At 35.8% G+C, this 26,528-nt stretch overlaps 1 protein-coding gene across 3 annotated transcripts in view; it reads left to right on the top strand.

Annotated features, from left to right (window-relative positions):
• The window catches only part of LOC148951632 (serine/threonine-protein kinase SIK3-like), a 202,633-nt gene that overhangs the window by 134,591 nt on the left and 41,514 nt on the right, over positions 1-26,528 (top strand). For all 3 annotated transcript variants that reach the window (XM_089091236.1, XM_089091237.1, XM_089091238.1), the window contains exons 12-13: positions 6,156-6,378; positions 21,604-21,734. In XM_089091236.1, coding sequence (XP_088947362.1) covers positions 6,156-6,378; positions 21,604-21,734 — 354 coding nt within the window. The remainder of the gene's footprint in view (positions 1-6,155; positions 6,379-21,603; positions 21,735-26,528) is intronic.

Raw genomic sequence — 26,528 nt, forward strand, 5'->3', positions numbered from 1 at the left:
GAATTTTAATATCAATAGATACATCAAAGAAATCGAATTTTTATGCTGATCTTAAACATATAAGTTTCATCAAGTTTACTCATATCCTTCAAAAGTTTCGAGCCTGAGAAAATCTGCCATATTTTGAAGAAAAGGGAAAAAGACCCCCTAAAAGTCAGAGAATCTTAATGAAAATCACACCTTGAGATTGAGCGTATCAGAGAACCTTACTGTTCAGGTTTCAAGCTCCTATCTGGAAAAATGTAGATAAAAAACATTTATGGTATTTGAGCAACAAGTTTAATCTTATAATTTAAACTGGAAAAATACCTGAAAATTTTAATTTACATTTAGGAACGTAACCCATATTAATTAAAGTATTACAATTTTTCAGTAAAGACCAAAGTCTTTCTTATAGTTACTGATGCAACGGGGAAAAGAATCAAACAGTTCGTGGTAATGAACTGTATAGTAAGAGCGACTCGTCTCAATAATAACCGAAACTTTAAAAACGGAATTTTGATACCAATAGATAAATCATAAGAATCAGATTTGTATGCTGATTTTAAATTTATAATACTTAAAAAGGCAGCTATTATAAAGATAGAAGGATAGAAGGACGAGGATTAGAAGGAGGATAGAAGGAAGAGAAGGATAGATGGTCTTGGATCCAATAAGTAAAAAACTCCATTAAAATTAAATTTATGTTTGTATTTTTGGTTAAAAGGAATATGCCTAACAAATCAGATTTTCACTATTTGATTTCACCATTCCCCTTATATTGGTCTCAGTCACCTATGATTTCTGATTTCAATTTTTGGTAACTGATTTGCATAAAGATACAAATAAGGGACAAAACAAAAAACACATATAACGGGTCATAAAGGAAATACGAATAGACGTATACTACTACTACTACTACTACTACTACTACTAACAACTCACCGCAGCACCCAGCCGCCTGAGGCCAACACAGCTACGCATGATTCAATTCCACCCCAATCCATCCAAAGCCTCCCTTTTTACACCCGCCCACGAAGTTCCCATTTCCTTTAAATCTTTCTTTATGACGTCCTCCCACTCCAGACGGGGAGGACCTGCTTTCCGTTTAGCCCTAGATGGTTGGCCGAAAAGAACAATCTTCGGCAATATGTCATCCTTCATCCGCACAACGTGCCCTAGTCACCTCAACCTTTCTTTCATTAGAAAAGAAAAGAGCGGTGAAGGCCATACTGTCTGATCAGTACACCGATTACGAATCAGCACTGTCTCTACTAAATTTGCCGTCACTCCGAGATTGCCGTTTTCAACTTATCTTCTGACAAGTGATAAACACAGAAATATATTACCCCCAATGCTGACAAAAAAAGATCAAAAGCAACAAAGCTAGCCCAGCCCAAGTGTCGCACTAATCGCTTCAGCAATTCGTTTGTGCCTTTTTATGTTTCTGTCTACAATAAGTGACATGTGTATTAATTTTTTTTTTGTGTCTTTGTTCACTTTGTAAATAATAGCGCGATTTAGTCGGGATTTAAACCCTGACTACGAAAGCTTTTATGTTAATAAATGATTCTGATTCTGATTCATTATAGCCCTAGAGAGCGGTATTGCACCACATTTTTCGTATAGCCTATTGTTTGAAATACGGTCAGTCAGCCGGGTACCCAGGACAATCCTTAAGCAATTTCTCTGGAAAACGTCTAGCAAATCTTCATCCGCTTTTCGGAGCGCCCATGCTTCAGATCCATATTTTATCACTGTCATCACTGTAGCTTCTAATATTCTAATCTTGGTTTGCAGACTTATCTTCCTATTCTTCCAAACTTTTTTTTAACTGTTAAAAACACCCTGAGCCTTGGCTATCCTACTTTTCACATCTTTATTGCTCCCACCATCTTTACTAATAATACTACCAAGGTAAGTGAAGCTGCCCACCTGATCAATCTTTTCATTACCCAACGTCACCTTTTCATCTTCACTTATTCCTAGCCTTAGTGACTTAATCTTCCTAACATTAATTTTCAAACCTAATTCTAGCACCCTGAACTCGAAAAACCTCTAAAACGTCATTCATTTTTGTTCACACTTTCATCTAGGATGCTTAAATCATCATCGAAATCTAATTCCAGGAGGGTTTTTCCTCCCCAATTGATTCCGCGTTCTCCCATTGCCTTTCCTGTGCTGCTTAAAGAGTTTCCATCAAAATGATCCATACAAATGGGGATAGAACACAACTCTGCTCAACTCCTGATTTAATACAAAACCAGCTGCTAACCTTATTTCCTACCTTAACCGCAGCAGTGTTATTCTCGTACATAGCACTAATCACTTTAATGTATTTGTCTGGAATACCATACAAGGATAAAACCTTTACTAAAGCTCTTCTATCAACAGAATCGAACGCTTGCTCATAATCAATAAAACTGAGGACAAAAGGTGTTTGAAAACTCAGGCACTTCTCAAATATTAGCCTAAGAGTGAAAATTTGGTCGACACATCCTCTACCTTTTCTAAAACCGCACTGCTCTCCTCTTAAAACTTTGTCTACGGCATCTCTCAGTCTAAAAAGTATCATATTACTAAGTAATTCACTACCTACGGAGACCAGGCTAATGCCTCGATAATTACAACACTCACGTTTATCACCTTTCTTATAAAGTGGCTTAATTAAAGTTTTCCTAAAATAATTAGGTATTTCCCCTTTTTCAAAAATAATATTCATAATCTTCAATAACTTATTTTTAACCTAAAAGCCACCATAATTAAGAAATTCACTTACCAACCTATCAGCACCTGGAGACTTATTATTTTTTAAACCTTTTATTACTGTCGCCAATTCCTCCTCACAAAACAAATCTTCCTTCACATCCTAGGTATCACAATCTTTGTCATTTTCCTTTATATCTTTTCCTGTAACTCTATCTCGGTTAAGCAAATTCTCAAAATGTTCTGCCAATCTCTCTTTAGTTTTTTCCTTATCGTTAATTGCGACCTCAATCCTATCTTTAACTGGACCAAGTCCGGATTGACTACTCCCTCTCAATTTGTTAACGTGCCAGTACAATATTTTACTATTATGCTGTCAAGCTGCATCTTCCAGATCCTCGGCAATTTTATCCATGGCCTCCACTTCGCACCTCTTTAGTTCATATTTTAACGCTTTCTCCACTTTCTTTACATTTCTTTTGTTTCCATACGATCTATCACTCAGTTAGTTCTTGTTCAAGTCCTTTTTTCTTTCTTTTAAGCATAACGATTTTTCACTAATGTTCTTAGCTGCAGTTCTAGCTTTCTTTCCTAACAAACGTTCAGCAACTTTAAAAATTGTTTTCCTAAAATTATTCCAACCATCTTCCACATTATCAAATTTTAAACTCTCAAGTTTAGTATTCAACTGTTCCTTGAAAGTTTCTCTCTAATACTCATCCTAGAGTCTACCAACATCATAACCTCCCGGGAGGTAGTTACCCTTCCGATATTTCAGCTTTAAATTAACCCTTGACACTACTAGATGGTGATCTTTGCTTTTAACATCAATAACAACACTCCTATATACCCTAGTATCTTTTATTGATCCTGCCAGTCTTCGGTTTAATATAGCATAACCAATAGGGTTTGCTGTCTTACCATCACGTGTATACCATTTCAACTTATGGGCCATTTTATCATCAAACACCGTATTGGTTATAACTAGATTGTTATACCTACAAAACTGCAAAAGACTATAGCCATTACTGTTTTCTTTTTCTACACCAAATTTATCTAGGCTAGGATACCATATATCCCTATTTCTACTAACCTTGGCGTTAAAATCTCTCAGTAATAACTTTATATTTCTACCTGGCACCCTGTCTATTTGCTCCTGTAACTGTAAGTAAAATTTATCTGAGTCATTAGTATCTCCGTCAGTCGGTTCTACAGGGGCGTATACTACTATAACTGATACCCTGAACTTTCTAGTCATAAAATGAGCAATTAGTATTCTATTATTAATACCTTCCCAGCCTAAACAAGACTTAGCAGCTTACTTATTCATCATGAGCCCTACTCCCTGTCTATGTATCCCATCCTTCCTGCCTGATTAAACAAATTCTATATCACCTAATTTCATGCTTCCTACCCCTGGGATATTTGTTTCTGAAACTGCTAATAAATCCAGTTCGAATCGTCTGAATTCGTCAGTCAAAATGTCGATACGATAGTCATTTTTTAATGTCGTAACATTCCAAGTTCCAATTTTCATGTTCTTTAAATCATTGAAATTATTTTCGCCTCAGAAAAAGCAATGATCCCGGATACCAGTGCAGGACGGGGATCACATATCTTCTCAAGTCTACACCGAAGTGGTTAAGCCGGCTTAGAACCGGACAGCAAGAAGTCCCTGGGACCTCCATGAATGGAGGCTTTGTGCAATCCCCAGCCCTTCTTGGTCACAGCATGGTTTTCAGCACATGCCGATGCTCTTCTATCAACAATAGTCGAAATCCTGCACAGACAGTCTCAAACCTATTACCTCCGACTCATTATATATCCATGTCTAAAAATATTATGCTACTACGGGGAGGCAGCCCATAATAGATAAATAAGCTAGGAAGAGATTTTTCAGCCCAAAGACGCCCAACAAAACATACCAAGCCCAGAAGAATTGTCCATTAGTCAGAATCCCGTGCGAATGCTGTGTCGTTTACTAGGCTATAATTTCCTCGAGGGGAGCCACTCCTCAAGTGGGAATAGAGTTGACCGCATGGTCCCCAGTCTTGCAGGTACCCCGAAGAGGTCGAAGCAGCCCTTTGCAAAGGCCGCTGTCCATAGATCTGGATCTTACGCCCTGCCGCAGTTGTCCTCCAATAGAGGATCCTCCCGTGATGGTGTTCTGCATCACCATGCAATTTAACCCATTACTGGGAGAAGGTTTGCAACTCATGGGACTTGTGGACAAACCAGTGTCTTTTGTCTGTACACTTGAGGGGCCTTCTTCCTCCTCCACCTGTATTTATGACCCCGGGCGAGGGTGCCCCAGTTTCTATTATGGAGGTACCCTACATATCTGTAGAGCGTTCCCCTGTCGCCACCTGGAGACACGCTGAATGGCCTGGGGGAGGCCAGGAACCTAAAAACGAAATTAATTAAAAATATTATGTTTCCTTTAAACATGGAAAATGGTATAGTCTTCTCTATGACTTTTTAAACATCAAATTATTATATAGAAGTATGAACAAAGTTATACAGAAGACTTTTTGGTTTTCTTGTTTAACATAACTCAACATTAGCTTGTAAACTCAACATTAGCTCGTCAATCAAAAAGAGGCATAGATTTAAGAATTATATTTGTTCTTCAGCTTCCTATGACTTTTGACTCAAAATAGGACTAAAAAGAAGAAGAAGAAAAAAAAATCTAGCTATATATCTTGCTATATCTAGCTAAAAAAAGGGGAAAAAGGTGGGATAAGAAATAATCGAGAGAAGCTTAGATAACGTTATAAAAAGTATATTAATATGCCAACTTTTGGGTATATACCAACATTTTGGTCAAGAATTAGTGATAAATCATACTTTTTGGGGACAAATTAAATGTAATTTTACCAAATGAAACTAGACGCTGTATTTTATTTTCAATATATTGAATCTAGCACCTGAATGGAAATTCTGCTCGTTGGGATTTTATTGAAGGGGTATGATATGTATTTGATCTTGTATTTAGTCGTTGCGATTCAGAATTTGGTGCTTGTTGAACTTTGTATTTCATGAGAAGACAGGAAAGAGACTGAAGGTCTATCCCCCACTCCTTGTGTAAAAATGTGATATGACTTGGATTTTTTTTTTGTTTTATGACAATGGAAACTATCTTTGATACTAATTACATTATGAAGAGTAAACCTTGTACATTGATTTGTTTTTCTTGAGGGGGGGGGGACGGTTTTCCAAATTTAAAAGGCTTAATTTAAGTTGGTCTGGCAAAACAAATTTTTCAGTTCAAATGTATTATGGTGAGGCGGGGGGAATCGAAGAAAATTAGTTCCAGTGGATGTTTCCCCACTGTTTCCATCTTTGTGCGCTTAAACGCACCACTGTAATCTTTTTTACACAGAATGTTTCTGCAATAAGAGGGGAGATGTCCCCCTCCAGCTGTCCACCCCATCAATATTGCACGCTTTGTCCAAATATTCATTTTTCAGCTAGTGGATTCGGCCGTCGTGCATCAGATGGTGGCGCGCATTTTCACTCGATATTCCATGAGAAGTCCGAGGAATCAAATATTGCCTGTGGCAAAATCCGTGAAAATGGTGATGCTGTTGACAATTTTTCGTCATCTAGCTACAATCAAGAAGATCTTCCAACTACATCAAGGAGTTCGATAGATGCTGGTGATCTATGTCCAGATGCTGTGGATGTTGTTCGGTATGTTCTTTGTCGTTTATGTTTAATGTTTAGGTATTGCTGTGCAAAACGGAAAGGTATATCTGACACTTACTTAGAAAATTTCAGTTATTTACACTTTTGAAACGACTAGTTGCTCGCAGTTAGCAACTAGCATTCAACCGAGCAAGTTCCAAAATTTACCTGTACTGTATTCCGTGCCAAGTACACTGTGACGTAATCTATTGGATAAACAAACTAATTATTGGATAAGCTAACTAACCGCTGGCGGACGTGATTTATTGCAAGGCACTTTTGGAAAACGGGGGGATTTAATTGCCTCCCTTGCCAGTAAGGTTTCGTTTTTTTTTTAACATAATTTTCTGAAGGTATTGAAGGAAAATATAAAGGATGGCTGAATGATGGCCGTCTAGCCCAATAATTTTGAGACCGTCTAGCCCAATAATTTTGAACGGGGCAATTAAAGATTATTTTATTATTTTGTGCCAATTAAGGACATTATCTACAACATAATCAATAAGTTGCCGAGAGAGATTCGAAGGAAGAAGAATTGGTTAGGCGGCTGAAAGACAATGTCAAGTAAAGCGTCTGGTTCGGATAAAAGAAAGTTACAGATTCTAATGGCAGGTGATAGAACGATGTGCTCTGATTCAGAAGTGAAGTTCTCAGGCAACGAAAGTACGGAAGAACAATTAATCATACTGACAAACCAAATATTCCAACTGAAGGTTAAAACAAAACAGTGGACTGACAAAATCGAAAAGGACTTGGACTGCAAAAATCAGCCAAGAAGTTGAAACAGCTGTCAGAAAACTGGGTGCTGTAAATCAGAGAACAGAACCGAGTGAGTCCACCATCGAAAAAAGCAAAACGGAGATTCACAATAGTCTGTCGCTCGATCTTGAGAAAATGGTGAAAGACAAGTTCTGTGAACTTGACCGGCGTTTAAAATCCCTTGAGAAGTCCGTTTCCGATATCGATCTAGCTACTAATGCTGTGAAAGCATCAGTCAGTGAAATTAAAGGGACAATAGACAATCACAATGAGACCCTTGCACAAGCGTCGCTAGGTAACCAACTGATATTTTTCGGCCTCCAAGAAAATGTCACAACGAACACTGTTATCAAGGAGAACGTAGAAAACAAACTTTGGAACTATGTGCGCAGAAATTTCCGGGCATTCTTTTAGATGCCTCTGATATTGTCTTTGCCCTAAGAATAGGACGCAAAGTGTCAAATCTGCCAGGACCGACTGTAGTGACACTTTCAAATCTTAGAGTTCGGTAGCAGATTTTAAAAAATAGCAAGCGACTCAAGGGGTCTAGAATGTCTGTCTCTGAAGACCTAACAAAAACTAAACGTGAGTTATTTGCATACACGAAAACTGAATTTGGACTGAAAAATGTCTGGACCACTGATGGAAATGTTATGGTTAAAACCGGACCCACAAGTGCCCGTAAAGTGTCAAATAAGGATGAGATTATCATTTTGAAAAGATGTCTTGATACTAAGATGTCTTTAAAACTAAGAAAGTGTATTGATAATAATATTCATGGATGTAATTAATTTGTAACATTGTTGCTTTTCTACCTTAGTGCTATCATTTCTTTTTCTCTTTCTACTTCTCTTTCTCATTTCTTTTTCTCTTTCTTCTTCTTATCCTGCTTATGCTTTTCCTGCTCTATTTCCTGCTTATGCCTCTCTTCTTGTTGTGATAGACGGTCGGATTTCTCAGATTACAAAAAAAGAAGATTTTTTTCACGTGAGGGTTGCACGTTTTTGTCTAAGTCATCATCAGCACATATCATCACGAAATGCTACAAACACCGGAACGCTCCTGTTATTACTATTTTCCTCCACTATCATTATTTAGTTTAATTGATGAAAATAAAAAAACATCGTTCATCTCGACGATGAATGATTTTTCATTCTTAACTGAACAGTCCCTGCTAAAAACCGCATTTCTCAATCTGCCAGGATGCGATGACGAGTCAGCTACTGATCCCGTGATAAACAGGGTGAATGCCTCGTCCTGCTCATATGCAACACTCCAAGAATATCTTTATGAAATACTTCCTGCTATTTCTACTAATGATAAATTTAATCTTTTCTGCCATAATGTTCAAGGAATTAAACACAAATGGGATGATATTCTTACATTCACTGCTGAAAAGAAAAATCCTTTTAGTTTAGTTGGTTTAACTGAAACTTAGCTGTCTTCTCAAGATGACATGTCGCCATATTGTTTGCCCGGTTTTGAAGCCATATATCTTCCACGGCACGTAACAAAGTGCTCCGGTGGCATTACATTATTTGTAAATGATTCTATCTCTTACAAGCGCCGCGATGACTTGGAATCAATTTTTAATGGTGTGGTCGAACGTCGTCGATCTGTCTACTCAATAGTCATTGAAATTCTTGGAAAGTCATCTCCAGTAGATTTCGTGTGCCTTTTTTATAAGCCACTGCCATTTCCAAGTGACATTTTCTGTTCGCAAGTTGAGCAGCTTATGTCGGAGATTAATGAATGTGGTCGAGGTAAAAATACATGTCTTATGGGTGACTTTAACATCAACTTGCTGACGACCGACGGTGACGCCAACTCGCGTTCGTTCCTTGATACAACTGTATCATCTGGTCTTCTCCCCACTGTATTCTTTCCCACACGGTATTGTTCAGCTAGAAATACTGCAACACTGATTGACAATATATTCCTTTCCTTTAATCCTCACACATCTTTTACCTTGCATATTATAACATCTGATGTTTCCGATCACTACCCAGTCATCACAATAGTCCCAACAAGGGCAGTCTAATCTTGTTTTCACGTATTGAAGTTTTTCCCAAAAAACATTGATTATTTCACTGAAACCCTGAAATTGAATGATTGGTCTGCTGTAACTCATGCGTCTTCGGCAGATATGGCAGCAAATGCACTCACGAGCCGGCTTAAGCAGTTAACAGAACAGTATTTTCCTCTTCTAACAAGTCGGATTAAAAGTGCTCCCAAAACTCCTTGGATGACAAAAGATTTCGTTCAGTCTACCGAACACAGAAATAGACTGTAAGTGAAAGCTTGTAAATCTACAACTCCTGAAGCGAGAGAGACATACAAAAAGTACAGAAATACATTAAACGGATTAGTACGTAATGCAAAAAGGCGGTATTATGCGGAGAGAATAAATGAATGTAAGAGTAACTTGAGAAAAGTATGGGAGGTTGTTAATGAAATAACATGTCAAAAAGGAAGAAGGTGGCTATACCTAAAGAAATAATAAATATGCGTGGTGAGACAGTAGCAAGCGAATCTCGTGCTGATGCTTTTGATCAATTTTTCATTAATCAAACATCTCTACATGCTTCTGGCCCATCTCCTGAACAAACCCACAGTAGAACAATATCAGGTCTTTTTCTAGCACCATGTACGAAAGAGGAATTACTAATGATTATCAGTAAGCTCCATAATGGCAAAACCCAAGACACCTTTGGGCTGTGCAACTAATCTTGAAGAAGGCCTCTGCATGTCTTGTAGCTCCACTTACACACTTGGTCAACCCTTCACTAGCAACCGGAGTTTATCCTAGTGTTTTTAAAACTGCCCAAGTCCTTCCCCTCTACAAAAAAGGAGACAAGAGTCAAATCTCTAATTATTGACCCATATCAGTTCTACCGGTTATATTAAAAGTCCTCGAGCGAGTGGTTTATAACAGAGTATATAGATTCCTCGATGTCAAGCAGCTACTCTCTCCCCATCAATACGGGTTTCGAAGTTATCACTCAACTTTGCATGCCTTAGTTGATTCAGTTGAATACATATTAATTAGCCAGGATGCTGGAGAACAGGTACTAGGGATTTTTTGGATTTCACTAAAGCTTTCGATACGGTATGCCATTCAATCCTCCTCACAAAATTACATTCATTTGGAATATATGATGTTGCTCACGAGTGGTTTTCATCGTACCTGACTGATCGTAAGCAGTGTAATTGTGGAGGGTAGTGTGTCACCAGAATTAACGGTAAAATCTGGCGTACCTGAAAGGTCGGTACTTGGACCGCTCTTGTTTATTTTGTATATCAATGACCTCACAACATGTCTATTCGCTGATGACTCAAATTTCTTCATTGCTGCTGAATCATCCGAGTCTGCTGCAAAAAAGGCCCAAAAACTCTTGACGAAATATCTGGCTCGTCTTCTAGTAACAAACTGCAGGTAAATGCTACAAAAATCTGCATCATAGTCTTCAGTTCTGCTCCTTCAAACTCCTCATTGTCTCACAATGTAGCACTGTCAATCAATGGAAATCTCATTCCTCAGACCACAGTCACAAAGTTCCTTGGCGTATTTGTAGATTCCTCTCTTTCGTTCAAACATCACATATAACATCACATATCCCAGCTGTCTTCAACAGTCTCACGACAAACATCAATGTTACATAGAGCTAGCCTGCTTCTAAGTGCTGACATGATGAAAATGCTTTATAATGCTTTGTCTTCCTCTACTTGAACTACTGCTGTTCTGTCTGGGGCAATACATTCAAATCTCATCTAAAATCATTAAAGAGATCACAAAACCGTGCAGTCAAGGCCACATATATCCTCCCCAGGCTATACCCCTCAACAGACCTATACAGAAACACTGGAACAATAGATATAACAGAGATAATCAACGTAGGTAATCTGCGTTTAACACACTCGCCAATATCGAATAGAATTGCTCAAGGTCTTTCCAGGTACTTCGAACTTTGTAGCACAACTCGTCGAAGAAGAGCTCTCCGCTGCAACAAGTACAATTTTATGCTACCGAGAAGAAGGCTTACAAGGTCCCTGCACTCTGCAGTTTATAGAAGTATTTCTGTATGGAACTCAGTTAATGAATCTATTAAATCCATAAAATCATTTGGCACACTCCAAAAACGATACCTCTCTTACACAGTATTGGATACTGCATGAGTTAATGTCTCAAGTTTTCGTTTGTATCTTATCCTGTCACTCTCCTTCTTTGACTCCACCTCGTCTCAATTTTTTCCTTTCTAATTCTTTATCCCTCTGTTATGTTATCAGCTCTTCTATTTTCATTTCATAGTGTGATATAAATTTGTTTACCAATATCGGGTGTGACTCGTACAAGCATTGCTTTGAGTCGAAAGTTCATGTTAATTGTTTCGTTTGTTCAGTTATTTAAAAATAAAAGGTTGATTGATTGATTGACACTTATATCTGTCGTTCAACAACAAAATTCAACATAAAATAGAAAAAAAGTCACTTAGTGGATCTTTGCTGACTTTCGTATGAAAAGGTATGTTTACTTAATAGGCAGTAGGGTAGACCTGGAACAATTTGGATATAAATTTATCAATAACCCTTGATTTTTTTGATTTTTTTTTCAGCCAAAGCAAAATCGTTGAGATTTTTATAGGTTTAACAAATTTTTCTCACTCAAGTCCTTGGGAAGCTCAAAACCCGATTTCCCCTCTCCTGTGAAATTAAAAAAGGTTACATTCGCCACCAAGTCTGGGACTCGGTGAAACGTGAAATTTGGCCATGAAGTTCGAATCAAGGGTGGTTATATGTAGCCTCTTACGGTAGTTTCTTTCTATTTTCTTTCTATTAGGATTAAAATAATTTTATAAGATTATTCATCGTCGATTATTCAGCGCTGTCCGCAGCCGTTATCAACGAAAAAAAAAAATGAAGTTAATTTAAATTAAACGCGACATATAAAGAAAAAGACCAACAAAAACAAAGAAACACACACAAAAAAACTCACATATTAATAACCTCCAAGATACTGCAATCCTAAATAAAGGACGGTGTCGTCAAAATATTATATATATATATATATATATATATATATATATATATATATATATATATATATATATATATATATATATATATATATATATATATATATATATATATATATATATATATATATATATATATATATATATATATATATATATATATATATATATATATATATATATATATATATATATATATATATATATATATATATATATATATATATATATATATATATATATATATATAAAAATATATATATATATATATATATATATATATATATATATATATATATATATATATATATATATATATATATATATATATATATAAATAGACCAGTGCATTTCCTATTGACGGAGTTATCGTAGAAACTTCAGAAAGGGCTCATTCGGTTGGAAGTTGAAAGGGCTACTGCCCTTTCAATAGTCTAAAGTGATTGGAGGGCAGCTAGCCCCCCTCTCACGCGCACCATCTCCTCAAGAAAATCTAATCAAAATTTTGAGATGGCGATTTGTTTAACGTAGTTAAAAATCCAGAAATTATGTCTTTTGAGGATGACACCTCCCCCACAGCCCTCAGGGCAAGGATTGTAACTTATGTCCTGGGGGTATATAAGGTTTGTATAGAAAGTGTGAACATATACACTTCGATGGTGGTTCATTGGATCGGTAATCAGAAGTTCTAGTGCCCTTTTTAAGATTCAGCGTGATTGGTGGGCTTCTACCCCCCCCCCCAAAGTTCAAAATCCAAATAATCCAAAGATCGTTTAACAATGGTTTTGGGGTTAAAACAAACCCCGGAACCTGGGGGCAAGTGTTGTAAGTTATGCCCCGGGGGCAAAATTTGCACTTTACTGAAAAGAATATAACTGCGTTTACTTTTATAACTTTAATAAATCAAATACCATTAAAATTGTTGATTACTAAATATCAGTATATGTATATTAAACTGACAATGCACATTCATTTGTATTTTTTTTCAGTAAAGTGCAAATTTTGTTCTGGCCTTGGGAAGGCATGGGGGTTTTTTAGCCCAACTTATGTTAATTTATGCTCGTTTTGAGTTTGACTCGGTTATTTATTGTAATTTCTGTTCGTTTTGGGTTTCATTTATTTATCGATGCGGATTTGTGGTAGTTTCACGCTTGGTAGATTATTTGATTTTATTTTTGCCTATTTTTTGTTTAATTGAGTTCTTTACTTTTCTTTGAAAAATTTATTTTGTAGAAAAAGTTTTTTTTAATTAATTTCTGTTCGTTTTATATTGACATAGTCTTTTCAAGGAAAAAGAAAATAACACTTTAAATCTTTTTTTTTAAGACTGTAGTTTGGCCTGCTATTTGTATGCTGGAGAAAAATTTTCAGAAATTTTTAACAACATACACCCTTTTAAAAATCTGGACACATACAGTAGTGTTTAATCTAGTTTCATACCTCCTCTAGTTGACCTGAAATGGAAAGCTTGATACCATTCGCAAAAAAATCTGTTTACTTTCTTTGATAGCTTGGATACACTTGCGCTATTTTTATTTGGTTAAATTATAAGAGCAGAAGTAGCCCCGAAAGTTTGAACATAATACCCTCAGTCGTTCCTGGGATACTGCTGAGATGCCTTATTGGGAATTAGTATTACCACAGTGCAATTTGATTTAATCTTAAGGCAACAATTAGTTTTTAAACATAATGGGAAATGGGAGGTTAGACGTGGGAGGGGGAATAGTTGCCCTCCAATCACTTTCAACTATTAAAAAGGGCATCAGCCCTTTCTATTTTCAATCGAATGAGCATTTTTTGAAGTTCCCACGACAACTCCTTCGATACGAAGTGCCCTGGTCTAAACAACAACAACAACAAAAAAATAATACATTATACTCACATCGATCTTTACTATATATAAAAATGTCAAGCCTTCCAATCACTTTCGATTATTAAAAAGGGCGCTGGGCCTTTTGATTTCCAATCGAATGAGCCCTTTTTGAAACGAGAACGCTTTCTATATATGCCCCCAGGGTATAAATTACAACCCTTACCCTAAGGGCTGTTAGGGTGGTTGTCATCCTCTAAGACATAATTTCCAGAACTTTCAACTACGCTAAACACAATGGCTATCCCAAAATTTTGACTGGATGTGTTTGGGGAAATGGTGGGAGTGAGAAGGGTGTTAGTCGCTCTCCAATCACTTTCAACTGTTAAAAATGGCACTAGTCCTTTTAATTTCCAATCAAATCAGCCCTTTTGAAGTTTCTACGACAACACAATAAATAAAATCCTTATATGCCCCCAGGGCATAACTTACACACCTTGCCCTGAGGGCTGGGGGGGTTGTCAGTCTAAAAGACCTAATTTCCAGAACTTTCTACTACGTTGAACAAAATGGCTATCTAAAAATTTTTATTGGATGTGTTTGGAGGAATGGTGGGCGTGGTAGGGGGGTTAGTTACCCTCCAATCACTTTTGACTATTAAAAAGGGCACTAACCCTCTCAATTTCCAATTGAACGAGCCCCTTTTGAAGTTTTACGACAACTCTATCTATAAAAAACTTTATATGCCCCCAGGGCATAACTTATATCCTTTGCTTTGGGGGCTCTGAGGGGTTTGTCATCCTTAAATACATAATTTCCAGACTTTCAACTACATTGAACGAAATGGCTATCTCTAATCTTTGATTGAATGTTTTTGGGGAAATGATGGGCGTGAGAGGGGGGTTAATTACTCTCCACTCAGTTTCGACTATTAAAAAGGGCAACTTCCATTTCCAATAAAATGAGCCCTTTTTGAAATTTCTACAACAACTTTCTATATAAACCTTATATGCCCCCAGAGCATAACTTACAACCCTTGCACTGAGGACTCTGAGGGGGTTATCATCCTAAAAGGCCTAATTTCCAGAACTTTCAACTACGTTGAACAAAATTGTTATCTCAGAATTTTGATTGGCTGTGTTTGGGAAAATGGTGGGCCTGAGAGGGGCGTTAGTTGCTCTCCAATCGCTTTCAACCATTAAGAAAGACACCAGCCCTTTCAATTTGCAATTGAGTGAGCCCCTTTGAAGTTTCTACGACAACGCTTTCAATAAAAACCTTATATGCCCCCAGGGCATAACTTAAAACACTTGCCCTGAGGGCTGTGGGGGGTTGTCATCCTTAAAGATCAAATGTCCAAAACTGTCAACTACGTTGAATAAAATGGTTATCTAAAAATTTTGATTGGATGTGTTTTGGAAAAGTGTGGGTGTGAGAGGGGTGTTAGTTGCCCTCAAAACACTTTCGACTATTAAAAAGGGCACTAGCCCTTTGAATTTCTAATTGAATGAGCCCTTTTTCAAGTTTCTACGACAAAGATTTAAATAAAAACTTTATGCCCCCAGGGCATAACTTATAACTCTTGCCCTGAAGACTGTGGGGGGGGGAGGGAGTGTCCTGCTCAAAGGTATAATTTCCTGAACTTTAAACTGGGTGGAACAAAATGTCTATCTCAAAATTTTGATTGGATGTGTTTGTGTAAATGGTGGGCGTGGAAGGGGTGTTAGTTGCCCTCCAATTACTTTTGACTATTCAAAAGGGCAATAACTATTTCAATTTCCAGTTAAATGAGCCTTTTTTGAAGTCTCTAGGACAACGTTTTCTATAAGAAAACTTATATACCCCCAGGACATAATTTACAACCCTTCCCCTGAGGGCTGGGGGGGGGGAGGGTTGTCATCCTCAAATATCTAATTTCCAGAACCTAAAACTACATTGAGTAAAATGGCTATCTCAAAGTTTTGATTGGATGTGTTTGGGGAAAAGGTGGACATGAGAGGGGGGTTAGTTGCTCTCCATTCCCTTTCGACTTTTGAAAAAGGCACTAGCCCTTTCAATTTCCAATGGAATGGGCCGTTTTCGAAGTTTCTACGACAACGCCTTCTATAAAAACCTTATATGCCCTCAGGGCATAACTCGCAACCCTTGCCCTGAGGGGTGGGGGGAAGTGTCCTCCTCAAAAACATAATTTCTATCTGGAAATCAAAATGGCTATCTCAAAATTTTGATTGGATGGGTTTCGGGAAATAGTGGGCGTGGAAGGGCTGTTAGTTGCCTTCCAATCACTTTCGACTATTAAAAAGGGCACAAGCCACTCCGATTTCCAATTGAATGAGTTCTTTTCGAATTTTTTACGACAACTTCTTCGATATGAAGTGCCCTGGTCTAAAGGAAAAAATAATAAATAATACATTGTGCCAACATCGTTCTTATATGCCCCCAGAGCATAACTTAAAACCCTTGTCCTGAGTATTGTGGGGGAGTGACCTCAAAACATATTTTCTATCTGGAAATCAACTACGCTGAACAAAATGGCTATCTCAAAATTTTGATTGGATGTGTTTCAGGAGATGGTGGGCGGGGAAGAGGTGTTATATGCCTTCCAAGCACTTTCGACTATTTAAAAGGGCACAAGCCACTCCAATTTCCAATTGAATGAGCCCTTTTCGAAGTGCTTCTACGACAAATTCTTCGATACGAAGTGCCCTGCTCTAGAGGAAAAAAATATAATAAAAAATACATTGTGCCAGCATCGTTCTTATATCCCCCGGGGCAAAACTTAAAACCCTCGCTCTGAGATTTGTGGGGGAGTGACCTCCTCAAAAACATATTTTCTATCTGGAAATCAATTACGCTGAACAAAATGGCTGTCTCAAAATTTTGATTGGATGTGTTTGGAGAAAGGGTGGGCGTGGGGGGGGATGGTTGCCCTCCTATCACTTTCGACTATTGATAAGGGCGCAAGCCACTCCAATTTCCAATTGAATGAGCCCTTTTCGAAGTTTCTACGATAACTCCTTCGATACGAGGTGCCGTGGTATGGAAAAAAAGACAAAAACAAAAAAATAATAATACATTGTGCCAACATCGTTCTTTACTTAGGCAGCGCTATTGCGCTGCCTATGATTTCTACAACAACTTTCTATATAAACCTTATTTCCCCCCGGATATAACTTACAACCCTTGCCCTGAGGGCTCTGAGGGGGTTATTATCCTAAAAGACCTAATTTCCAGAACTTTCAACTACGTTGAAAAAATGGAAATTTCAAAATCTTGATTGGATGTGTTTGGGAAAATGATGGGCGTGAGAGGGGCGTTAGTCGCTGTCCAATCACTTTCAACTATTAAAAAAGGTACTAGCCCTTTCAATTTCCAATTGAATGAGCCCTTTTGAAGTTCCTATGACAACGCCTTCAATAAAAACCTTATTTGCCCCCAGGGCCTAACTTAAAACCCTTGACCTGAGGGCTGTGTGTGTGGGGGGGGGAGGGGTTGTCATCCTTAAAGACCTAATTTCCAGAACTTTCAACTACGTTGAATAAAATGGCTATCTGAAAATTTTGATTGGATGTGTTTGGGGAAAAGGTGGGCGTGAGAGGGGGGTTAATTGCCCTCCAGTCACTTTCGACTAATAAAAAGAGCGCTAGCCACTTAAATTTCCAATCGAAATAGCCTTTTTTGAAGTTTCTACGACAAAACCTTCTATAAAATCTTATATGGCCCCAGGGCATAACTTACAACCCTTGCCCTGAAGGCTGTTGGGGAGTTTTCTCATCAAAAACTTAATTTCTATGTGGAAATCAACTACGCTCAACAAAATGGATGTCTCAAAATTTTGATTGGATGTGTTTCGGAAAATGGTGGTTGTGTAAGGGGTGTTAGTTGCCTTCCAATTACTTTCGACTATTAAAAAGGGCACAAGCCACTCCAATTTCCAATTGAATGCGCCCTTTTCGAAGTTTCTACGACAACCTCTTCGATACGAAGTGCCCTGCTCTAAAGGAAAAAAAAATAATACATTGTGCCAACATCGTTCTTATATGCCCCCTGGGCATAACTGAAAACCCTTGCCCTGAGGCTTGTGGGGGAATGTCCTCCTTAAAAACATATTTTCTATCTGGAAATCAACTACGCTGAACAAAAAGGCTATCTCAAAATTTTGATTGGATGGGTTTGGGGGAATGATGGGCGTGGGCGGGGGTGCTAGTTGCCTTCCAATCACTTTCGAATATTAAAAAGGGTACTAGCCACTCCAATTTTTAATTGAATGAGCCCTTTTCGTAGTTGCTACGACAACTCCTTCGATACGAAGTGCCCTGGTATGGAAGAAAAAAAATAAATAATACATTGTGCCAACATCGTTCTTTACTTAGGCAGCGCAATTGCGCTACCTATGATATTGAACTAAATCAAAACATGTTATGTGTATATTGGTTGTCAAAAGAACGTGAATCAGGAATGACTGAGTATATTAATTTGGAACTTTTGGGAAATGATAAGGGAGATGATGAATTGACCAAAAAGGCAATATTTACACGCTACTACTACTACAACTACCGCTGTTTCTACTGCTACCACAACTACTACTACCACTACTATCACTAAAACTACTTCTTCTGTAGTGGGTACTATTAAGGCTGATGATATTGAAATAAACATCCGCGGAAGCGTTTATGGGAAACGTTGAACTAGATCAAAGCATATTATGTACATAAAGATTGATGAAACGGGCGTATCAGCAATATTTTTAGAGTGGATTATCGTATCAAGAGGAAACTTCAGAGGTATCATGAGTGAGATATTCAGTTGACCAAAAGACGAAATGAACCTGCTACTACTACTATTAATACTGCTGCTACTACTGTAACTACAACTAATAATAATACACTATTACTGCTATTACTGTTCCTACTACTACCACTACTACTATGATACTAGTATAAATGCTAGTATCTTAGTATAAATACCACAGTTTATATAATTATCCAGTAAGCTTATCGCAGATCATTTCTGGTCTTCGTTCTCGGTGCGAACAAAAAGCTCCTCCCACTTCTTTCTTCACTTATGGATCAGTGTGTTTGCGTCTATCAATGAGAAATGGTTACAAAGTGCATTATTCGTAATAGCGGGTTTCCACTTGTTTCTGATTGTTTCGCGTCTGACTTGTCTACCCGTGAAAAGATCTGATGCCGATAATGTTTCTATCTGCAAAAACGTTCTCTGGAGCACTCGCATCTCCGTCCGGGTTTTTATAATGGGTGAGATAGGGAATGATCATACTGGATAATTATATAAACTGTGATAAATACTAAGCGTATGAAGTTGAAAATTTTACAGAATATTGAGGAGGAGTTTAAACTAAATCAAAAGACACTATGTGCATTCAGATTGTCAAAAGGGCGTATCTCAAGAATGGATTCGGGTATTAAGTTGGAACTTTCAGAGAATACTGAAAGGGGAAGATCAATTGACAAAAAGGTAATATTTGCATGTCACTACTAATACTGCTACTTTTACTGCTACTAAACTACTCCGACTACTACTTCAATTGCAACAACTTGTAAGGCTTTGAGCATTAAAATAAAAAGAATGTCAAAGGGGGGTCAAAAGCGCACTTAGCAATATTTTTTGGACGGCTTATTGTGTCAAGGTGAAGCTTCTGAGGCATCATGACAGGGATGTTCAACTCACCGAAATGCAATATGCACATGATGATATCTATATTAATACTGCTGCTACTATTGCCACTGCGGCCACTGATACAACACTAACACTGCAACTACTTCTCCTACTACCACCACAACTACTGTGATAGAAGTACTATTAAGGCTACGTCTATGAAGGTAAAATTTGAGAGAATATTGATGGCAAATTCGAACCAACAAAAGACATTATGTGCACTTAGACTGTCAAAGTGCGTATCTTAAGAGTTGATTTGTGTATCAAGTTGGAACATCGGGTGTTGAAGGGGACGTTGAAAAAAAAAATGATATGTGCATACTGCTACTACTGCCACTACAACTATTGCTACTACACAAGCTAAGGGTTTTAAGATAAAGCTTTCAAGGAATATTTAGGCAGATATTGAACTAGATCAAAATGAACCATCATCATATTGATTGTCAAAAGGGTGACAAAGCAATACCACAATAACGGCTTACATTATCAAGTTAGACCTTTCAGGGTAAGTTGTGGCTGATTTCGAACTAGCTAGAAGACACTGTGTATACTTTTAATACGGTTCTGCGGTTACTGTAACTAATGACGCTAAGGGCAATAGGTTGAAACTTTTAGGGAACGTTTAGGGGGAGTTTCAGTTAAACGAAAAAATTATATGCATGCCTGTATTAAAGTTATGTTAAAGTTATGTATAGTTAGGATAATAGGCAGCGCTGCTCTATCATAACTAGTAATATCACCGATATTTTTAAGGGGGTAATTGGATTGGAAATTAAAAGTTCTAGTGCCCTTCTTATGAGTCAAAAGTGATTGGAAGGTAATCAGCTTTCCAATCCTGTTTTCCTGAAAAAGACTATGTCAATATAAAAAGAACGGAAATCAATTTAAAAAAAACTTTGTCAACAAAATAAGTTTTTCAAGGAAAAGTAAAGAACTCCATTAAACCAAAAATGAGCAAAAATAGAATCAAATAATCTACGAAGCGTAAAACTACCACAAATCAGCATCAATAAATAAATGAAACCCAAAACGAACAGAAATTACAATGAATAACCGAGTCAAACTTTAGACGAACAGAAATTCACATGATTAGGGCTCACAACCCCCTATGCCTTCTCAAGACCAGAACATAATTTGCTCTTTACTGAAAAAATTTAGTGTTTCACTTTTACAATTTTAATAAATAAAAATTATTAATAAAGATTAAATAATAAAAAATAATAAAAATAAAGATTAATTAAATTAAAATTAAACACTAAAAATTAATAAATCTGAGCATATGTGTATTAAACTGACAATGCATATTCATTTGTATTTTTTACTAAGTTTTATGCTTGGTAGATAATTTGATTCTATTTTTGCTCATTTTTGGTTTAATGGAGTTCTTTCCTTTTCCTTGAAAAACTTATTTGATGGAAAAAGTTTTTTTAATTAATCACTATAAAAGCCTGAGTAAGCACCTACAGAAATGACAAAGAATTGTCTAATACTTTGTCATTTCTGTTTGCTTAAACAGGCTTTTATAGTGATTGCAGTATTTTGGTGGTTATTAATATATTAGCTTTATTTTTTGTTTGCTGTTTTTTTATATTTTTTTTTGTTTTCCTTTTTGTTTCTTTTATTTATACGTTGCGTTAACTTCAATTCTTTTTTCCCATTGATAAAGGCTCCCGGACGTGTAGTCGAAATATTCGGATTTTTATTATTTAAAGTTTGTTGTTGGATTTGCTGCTGTTTTGTTCCACTGTTTTATTAAATTAAGCCTGTGTTTTTCTCTTAAATTCTGTAAATGAAAAAGCAGTGTTGTCTAAGAAATTATGTACTATCACTCCTAAAATGCAAGTAATCATTTAATTATTTTGGCATTGGGCTTACCAAATCCCTTTCGTTGTGTTCGTTGCCACGTAAGTGAAATTCAAAACGTGCAATAAAAATAAGTTAATATTCTAGGTACATGCAGAATCGTGGAAATAGTAAGCGACATACTTTGGCAATGTCTAATGCAGAAGAAGTACAACAAGTTCAACGGCATAGTCGTACACGACGAACTGGTCTTTTAACAGTCACAGCCCGTCCACCTGGTATGACTCAATTGAGTTTTTGTTGGTTGTGCCTAATATGTGCTTTTTACTTGTCTTTTTGTCTATTTGTTTTCTAATTTTTTTTTTTATGAAAAAATACTAATTATCATGGTTTTTATCTTTGTTTAAATATTCTTAGTAGCATCAGTACTTATAAATCAATATTCATTTTTTTGTGATTCGGCATTTTTTTTATGTGTTTCGTGGAATTTAATGATCCCATTTTTTTTTTTTTTAATTATCCTAAATTTTTCGCTGTGTTAAGTATTAAGTATTATTTCGCTGTGTTGTGTGTTAAGTATAATGTCTTTATGACAACACCATTTCACCTGAACAATTTTGCTTAATCGAATTTTAAGAATTTCAAATCAAAATAAAGACTGTTTTTACCACAATAATTATAAAAGTAGAATTCTTAGTGACGTGATGTCTATTAATATTTATGCTTTTTTTCTGTAAAACCAAAAGGACCGTGTTTTTTTTTCAAATATCCTGAACAACTTAAAGGATACAAATGTATTTTAGGCATCCCTAGATTTTGGTCTGAAATGGAATTTGTTTTTCATTCATATATACGGCTTTTCATGTCTCATCGCTTTTGGTTATTCCCTGGGTTAAGTGAATACTGGCATGTTAAACGATCCAATTAGTCAAACTGTAATATTTCTTATTACACCTAATTTCTTATGTATATACATATGTACATATAAATTATAATTTATAAATTATTACTAGTTAATCACTAAAAAATATTTTTTAGTCAAAACAAACTTACAACACAAACCAAGGACATTAAAATAAAAGCAGTGTTTCCCGACTGGACGAATCTTATGTTTATTCATAACTGAAAACATTGTTTTCTAAGATTTTTCTTTTGGCTCTTAAAAATAAATTTTTTTTTAGAGCAGTACGACATTTTCGTCAGTGTTGCCACACTGAATTGTGAAGATAAATAAGTAAAACTAATTAGCCAAGTTTGATAACGCTTTTTGTGCCTGGAAGCTTAAATATTAACCTTCCGCTGATTTCCAAAGGCAGCTACGTTTTCTTAAGCTAATAGGTACCCTATGCTTTTAGCTTATCTTTTAGATTAAAAATTTTATTTAAAAATTTTAACATTTATAATTTAAATTTAAATTCAAAATTTTAAGACATCAAAATTAAAACATTTTTCTGCCTCTGGACCCATCTTATATATCTATACCTGAAAACTACGAATCTCCAAGGTTTGTTTGGCTGTTTCTAAATTATGAAGTATTTAAGGCAGTAGCTTATATTCGGCGGTGTTGCCGTATTGAACTGTAAAAATAAATAAGCAAGTCTAATTACTTAAATTGGGCATTGTTTTTTATCAATGTACTGTTTTTTTCTCCATATTACAATGTTTCATTATAGTTTTTTTTTAATTTGCTACCCTACCCGCTACCCGCTGGCACCAAGAAATCTGCATTACTGCATATGGAGGTAAAATCAATGATTTTACATTGAAATTGTATTTCGGCCTTTCCTGATTTTTAAATTATATATATGGTTGTGTAAATTTTCCCTTCACCTATTCAAACAATTACCTTCCATTTTTAATGTCCCTAGTACTTTAAAATTACAAAGTTATTGCTTTTGTATTTTTTTTTGGGGGGGGGGTGGGTGGTGTTGATCTCATGCATTGATTTCAATACGAGATCTATCAACCTTTATGAAATGATTAGTGTACAGTTTCATTAGTTTATCTTCCAACAAGCAGTATTTTTTATCTATCGAATACATAGGTCGGGCTGCCAATTACTTGTTAGTGCCAATCATATGGTAACCTGTTAGCGTGGTATCCAGTGGTGATTAACGATCATTACATTACGAAGCCTAGGTCGTCGTTTATTACCAATTACTGCGTGAATTAGCTAATAAAATGACTTGATTTTAAGTGGTAAATATTCTATTTTATTTGCAACCAGTGGTAGATCCAAGGGGGGGGGGTGAGGTGGGCGCGCTCCAACATAGTTCAAATTAGTGTAATTTACTTATTTAACGCAAGTTTGCGTTAACTAAACTTGCTCCTAACGCAAGTTTATCGGATCAACCTATCTGCCCCCCCCCTAAAAAGATCCTGGATCCGCCACTGATTGCAACTGAACGATGATTTCAAGCATTCTTTTGTAATAACTATGAATTTAAGGCCTTTATTTTATTTGTCGAAGTGCTTTTTTTATTTATTTTGATTAATTCGGCTTCTTGTTAATTTTTGCAACGAAGAAAAACATATGTGAGCATGCTATTAATACTTTATCGATTTTTCGAAGAGTTGCCATGATTAGGAGAAAATGATTGCGGCAAGTTTCTGGTGCTATCTGGGAGATAGAACCGAGTTTTTAATGGTACTTGATAATTGGTGCTTGATAGCACCACTAATCAAGTTTCTGGTGCTATCTGGGAGATAGAACCGGTTTTGAATGGTGCTTGATAAGTGGTTTATTAAAGTGGTGCTTGATAGCACCACTAATCAAGTTTCTGGTGCTATCTGGGAGAAGATGTAAAAAGTATTCGTGGTTCGGAAAGTATTTTTTAATTTGTGTTGTAAGCCTTACGCCTTTTGATTTACCACAGCCAAAATATATTAGGCAACGTCGTATTGGTTGAATGACTATACGTGACTGAATGACTATAATGACTATACGGTTGAATGACTGAATGACTATAAGTTGTCTGTGTTGTCCTCCTTTTTTTAAGTTAACATTTTGTTTGCTTCTAATTATTATTTCAGTTTTATGGCAAGAAAACTTTTACTTTAATGTGTTATTGGATTAGCACTAAATTATTTGTATTATTATATGTATTATTTGTAACGTTAAATGTAAATTTTATTTGAAATAATTTTTTAGCTTATTTATATTATGTTACCTAACTAAAAGCGTTGTATTAAATTTGACTTCCTCATAATTTTGTTTAGTGTTGTTAAATTGTTTCAACTTAAGAGCGTTGTTAAGTTGCTTAAGTGCTGAATCGGAGATATAATGAAGGATAGGGGATATAATTAATAGTTAATATATAATTAATAATTAATAGTTAATAATATAATTAAATCTTAAAAACTTAATAAAATGTATAGACTTGATAATATGCTGCCAGATTTACTCAACATGCTTATTAATCTAATTATTGAATTAAAAAAGGCATTAGATGGCAAATTAAAGCAGATTTGTTATTGAATTACCTTTTCAAAAGCTGACATGGTCATATTTGTGAAAATACAGGGAGAAAATACAGGTTACAATTTTAGGGTTCAAGATGAGTCGTTAGTAGATTCACTGAAGACCATAAAAGGTCAAAGTTTATCTTGAAACTCATACAGCCCTTACTCTACTTCGAAAGGGATAGTAAAAAAAAAGAAAAATAAATACATTTTAATCTTAGCGCACAAGAAGCTCTTCTTTTGGATGATGGGGGAATTTTAATATATGTTGTCCGTAAGTTATATAGTGTGGCTATTAAGTTTATTTACGTTACAAAAAAAGAGCACTATTACCTTTCAAGAATTTTTTCCGTAATGCTTTGTCCTTATACAAATCAATCAAATTCTTCTTCTTCATCGTAGATTTTGACCAACTTTGTAAACAGTATAGAAATCATTTAGTCAAATTTGAATTTTGTCCTAGTTCGAAAAAAAAACGATTAATCAAAACCACAAAAACAAGTAGATTATGTTAAATCGTTATTTAAGATTCACCTTAGAAAACCAAATTAAAAAAAAAAAGAGGCAAATAATGATTAAAGATCTGTAGGATAATATACATTTAAATTTATGATTCCTTTGACTGGATGGATATTATAAAGTTCACCTTAGACAAAACAAAGAAGAAGGTACACAAAACTTATCGATATAAAGGTTAAAAACATTTGAATTTCTGATACCTTTGACTGTTACGTCCCTTTCCGAGATTCCGAACCAGTCCTTTGGACCAATCTTGTATGGGTCCCCCTTCCCTCTGTTTGCAGATATATGTACCACTATAATATGGTTTGTGCTCATAAGTGATAATAAGTAAAAAAATATAAAGTAAATATAGTAAAAAAAGCAAAACATAGCAAAGAAAATGTAAAGTAAAAAAAAGTATAAAGTAAAAGTGATAATAAGTAAATAAGATAAGTAAAAAGATCTTGCCTCAATGGAAAACTTGGCAAATTTCAATTTTTATTGGCTGGACACCCAATAAATTTTTTTTTGGGCTGCTTTCTCCCCAAAAAAAAAACTTTTCTGGCCTCTAAAATTTCTGCCGTTCGCAAATATGCTTACAATTCTATTTTTCAAGGCTGTTGAAATTTAGTTGATCTTTTTTAAAAAATTTTTAAATTACCGCTTCCAGAAAGAAAGGTTACTAGGCAAATCTTTAATGAAACTGAATTGAATATCTGGGAATTAAAATAACCCGCTAACTGTGAAGACGTACAAAAAAAAAACATGATCAGTTATGACTGCTTATACGAATACCAATATCCCCATCTCTGTTCAGCTATCAATAAATCTCAGTTAATCACCATCTTTCAATCAACATCGAGGATTAGCATCAACTTATTCGAGGTCTGTTTTATTAAGAAACCCCCTTTCACTTTATTCTTCACTTTCTAAGTTTTGTAGGATTTTTCTAAGGAGAACGTGTTCATTGGGGAAGGAATATTGCTATGAAAGGGGGCCGGATTTCCCAGCATTATTTATGAAAAACGATCAAAAATTAGATAAAAAAAAGGCAATTTTTTCAATTGAAAGTAAGGAGCAACATCAAAACTTAAAACGAACAGAAATTA

Source organism: Artemia sp. Qi Xiang Cuo, chromosome 6, assembly GCF_049724085.1.
Source record: "Artemia sp. Qi Xiang Cuo chromosome 6, ASM4972408v1, whole genome shotgun sequence".
Classification (NCBI taxonomy): Eukaryota; Metazoa; Arthropoda; class Branchiopoda; order Anostraca; family Artemiidae; genus Artemia; species Artemia sp. Qi Xiang Cuo.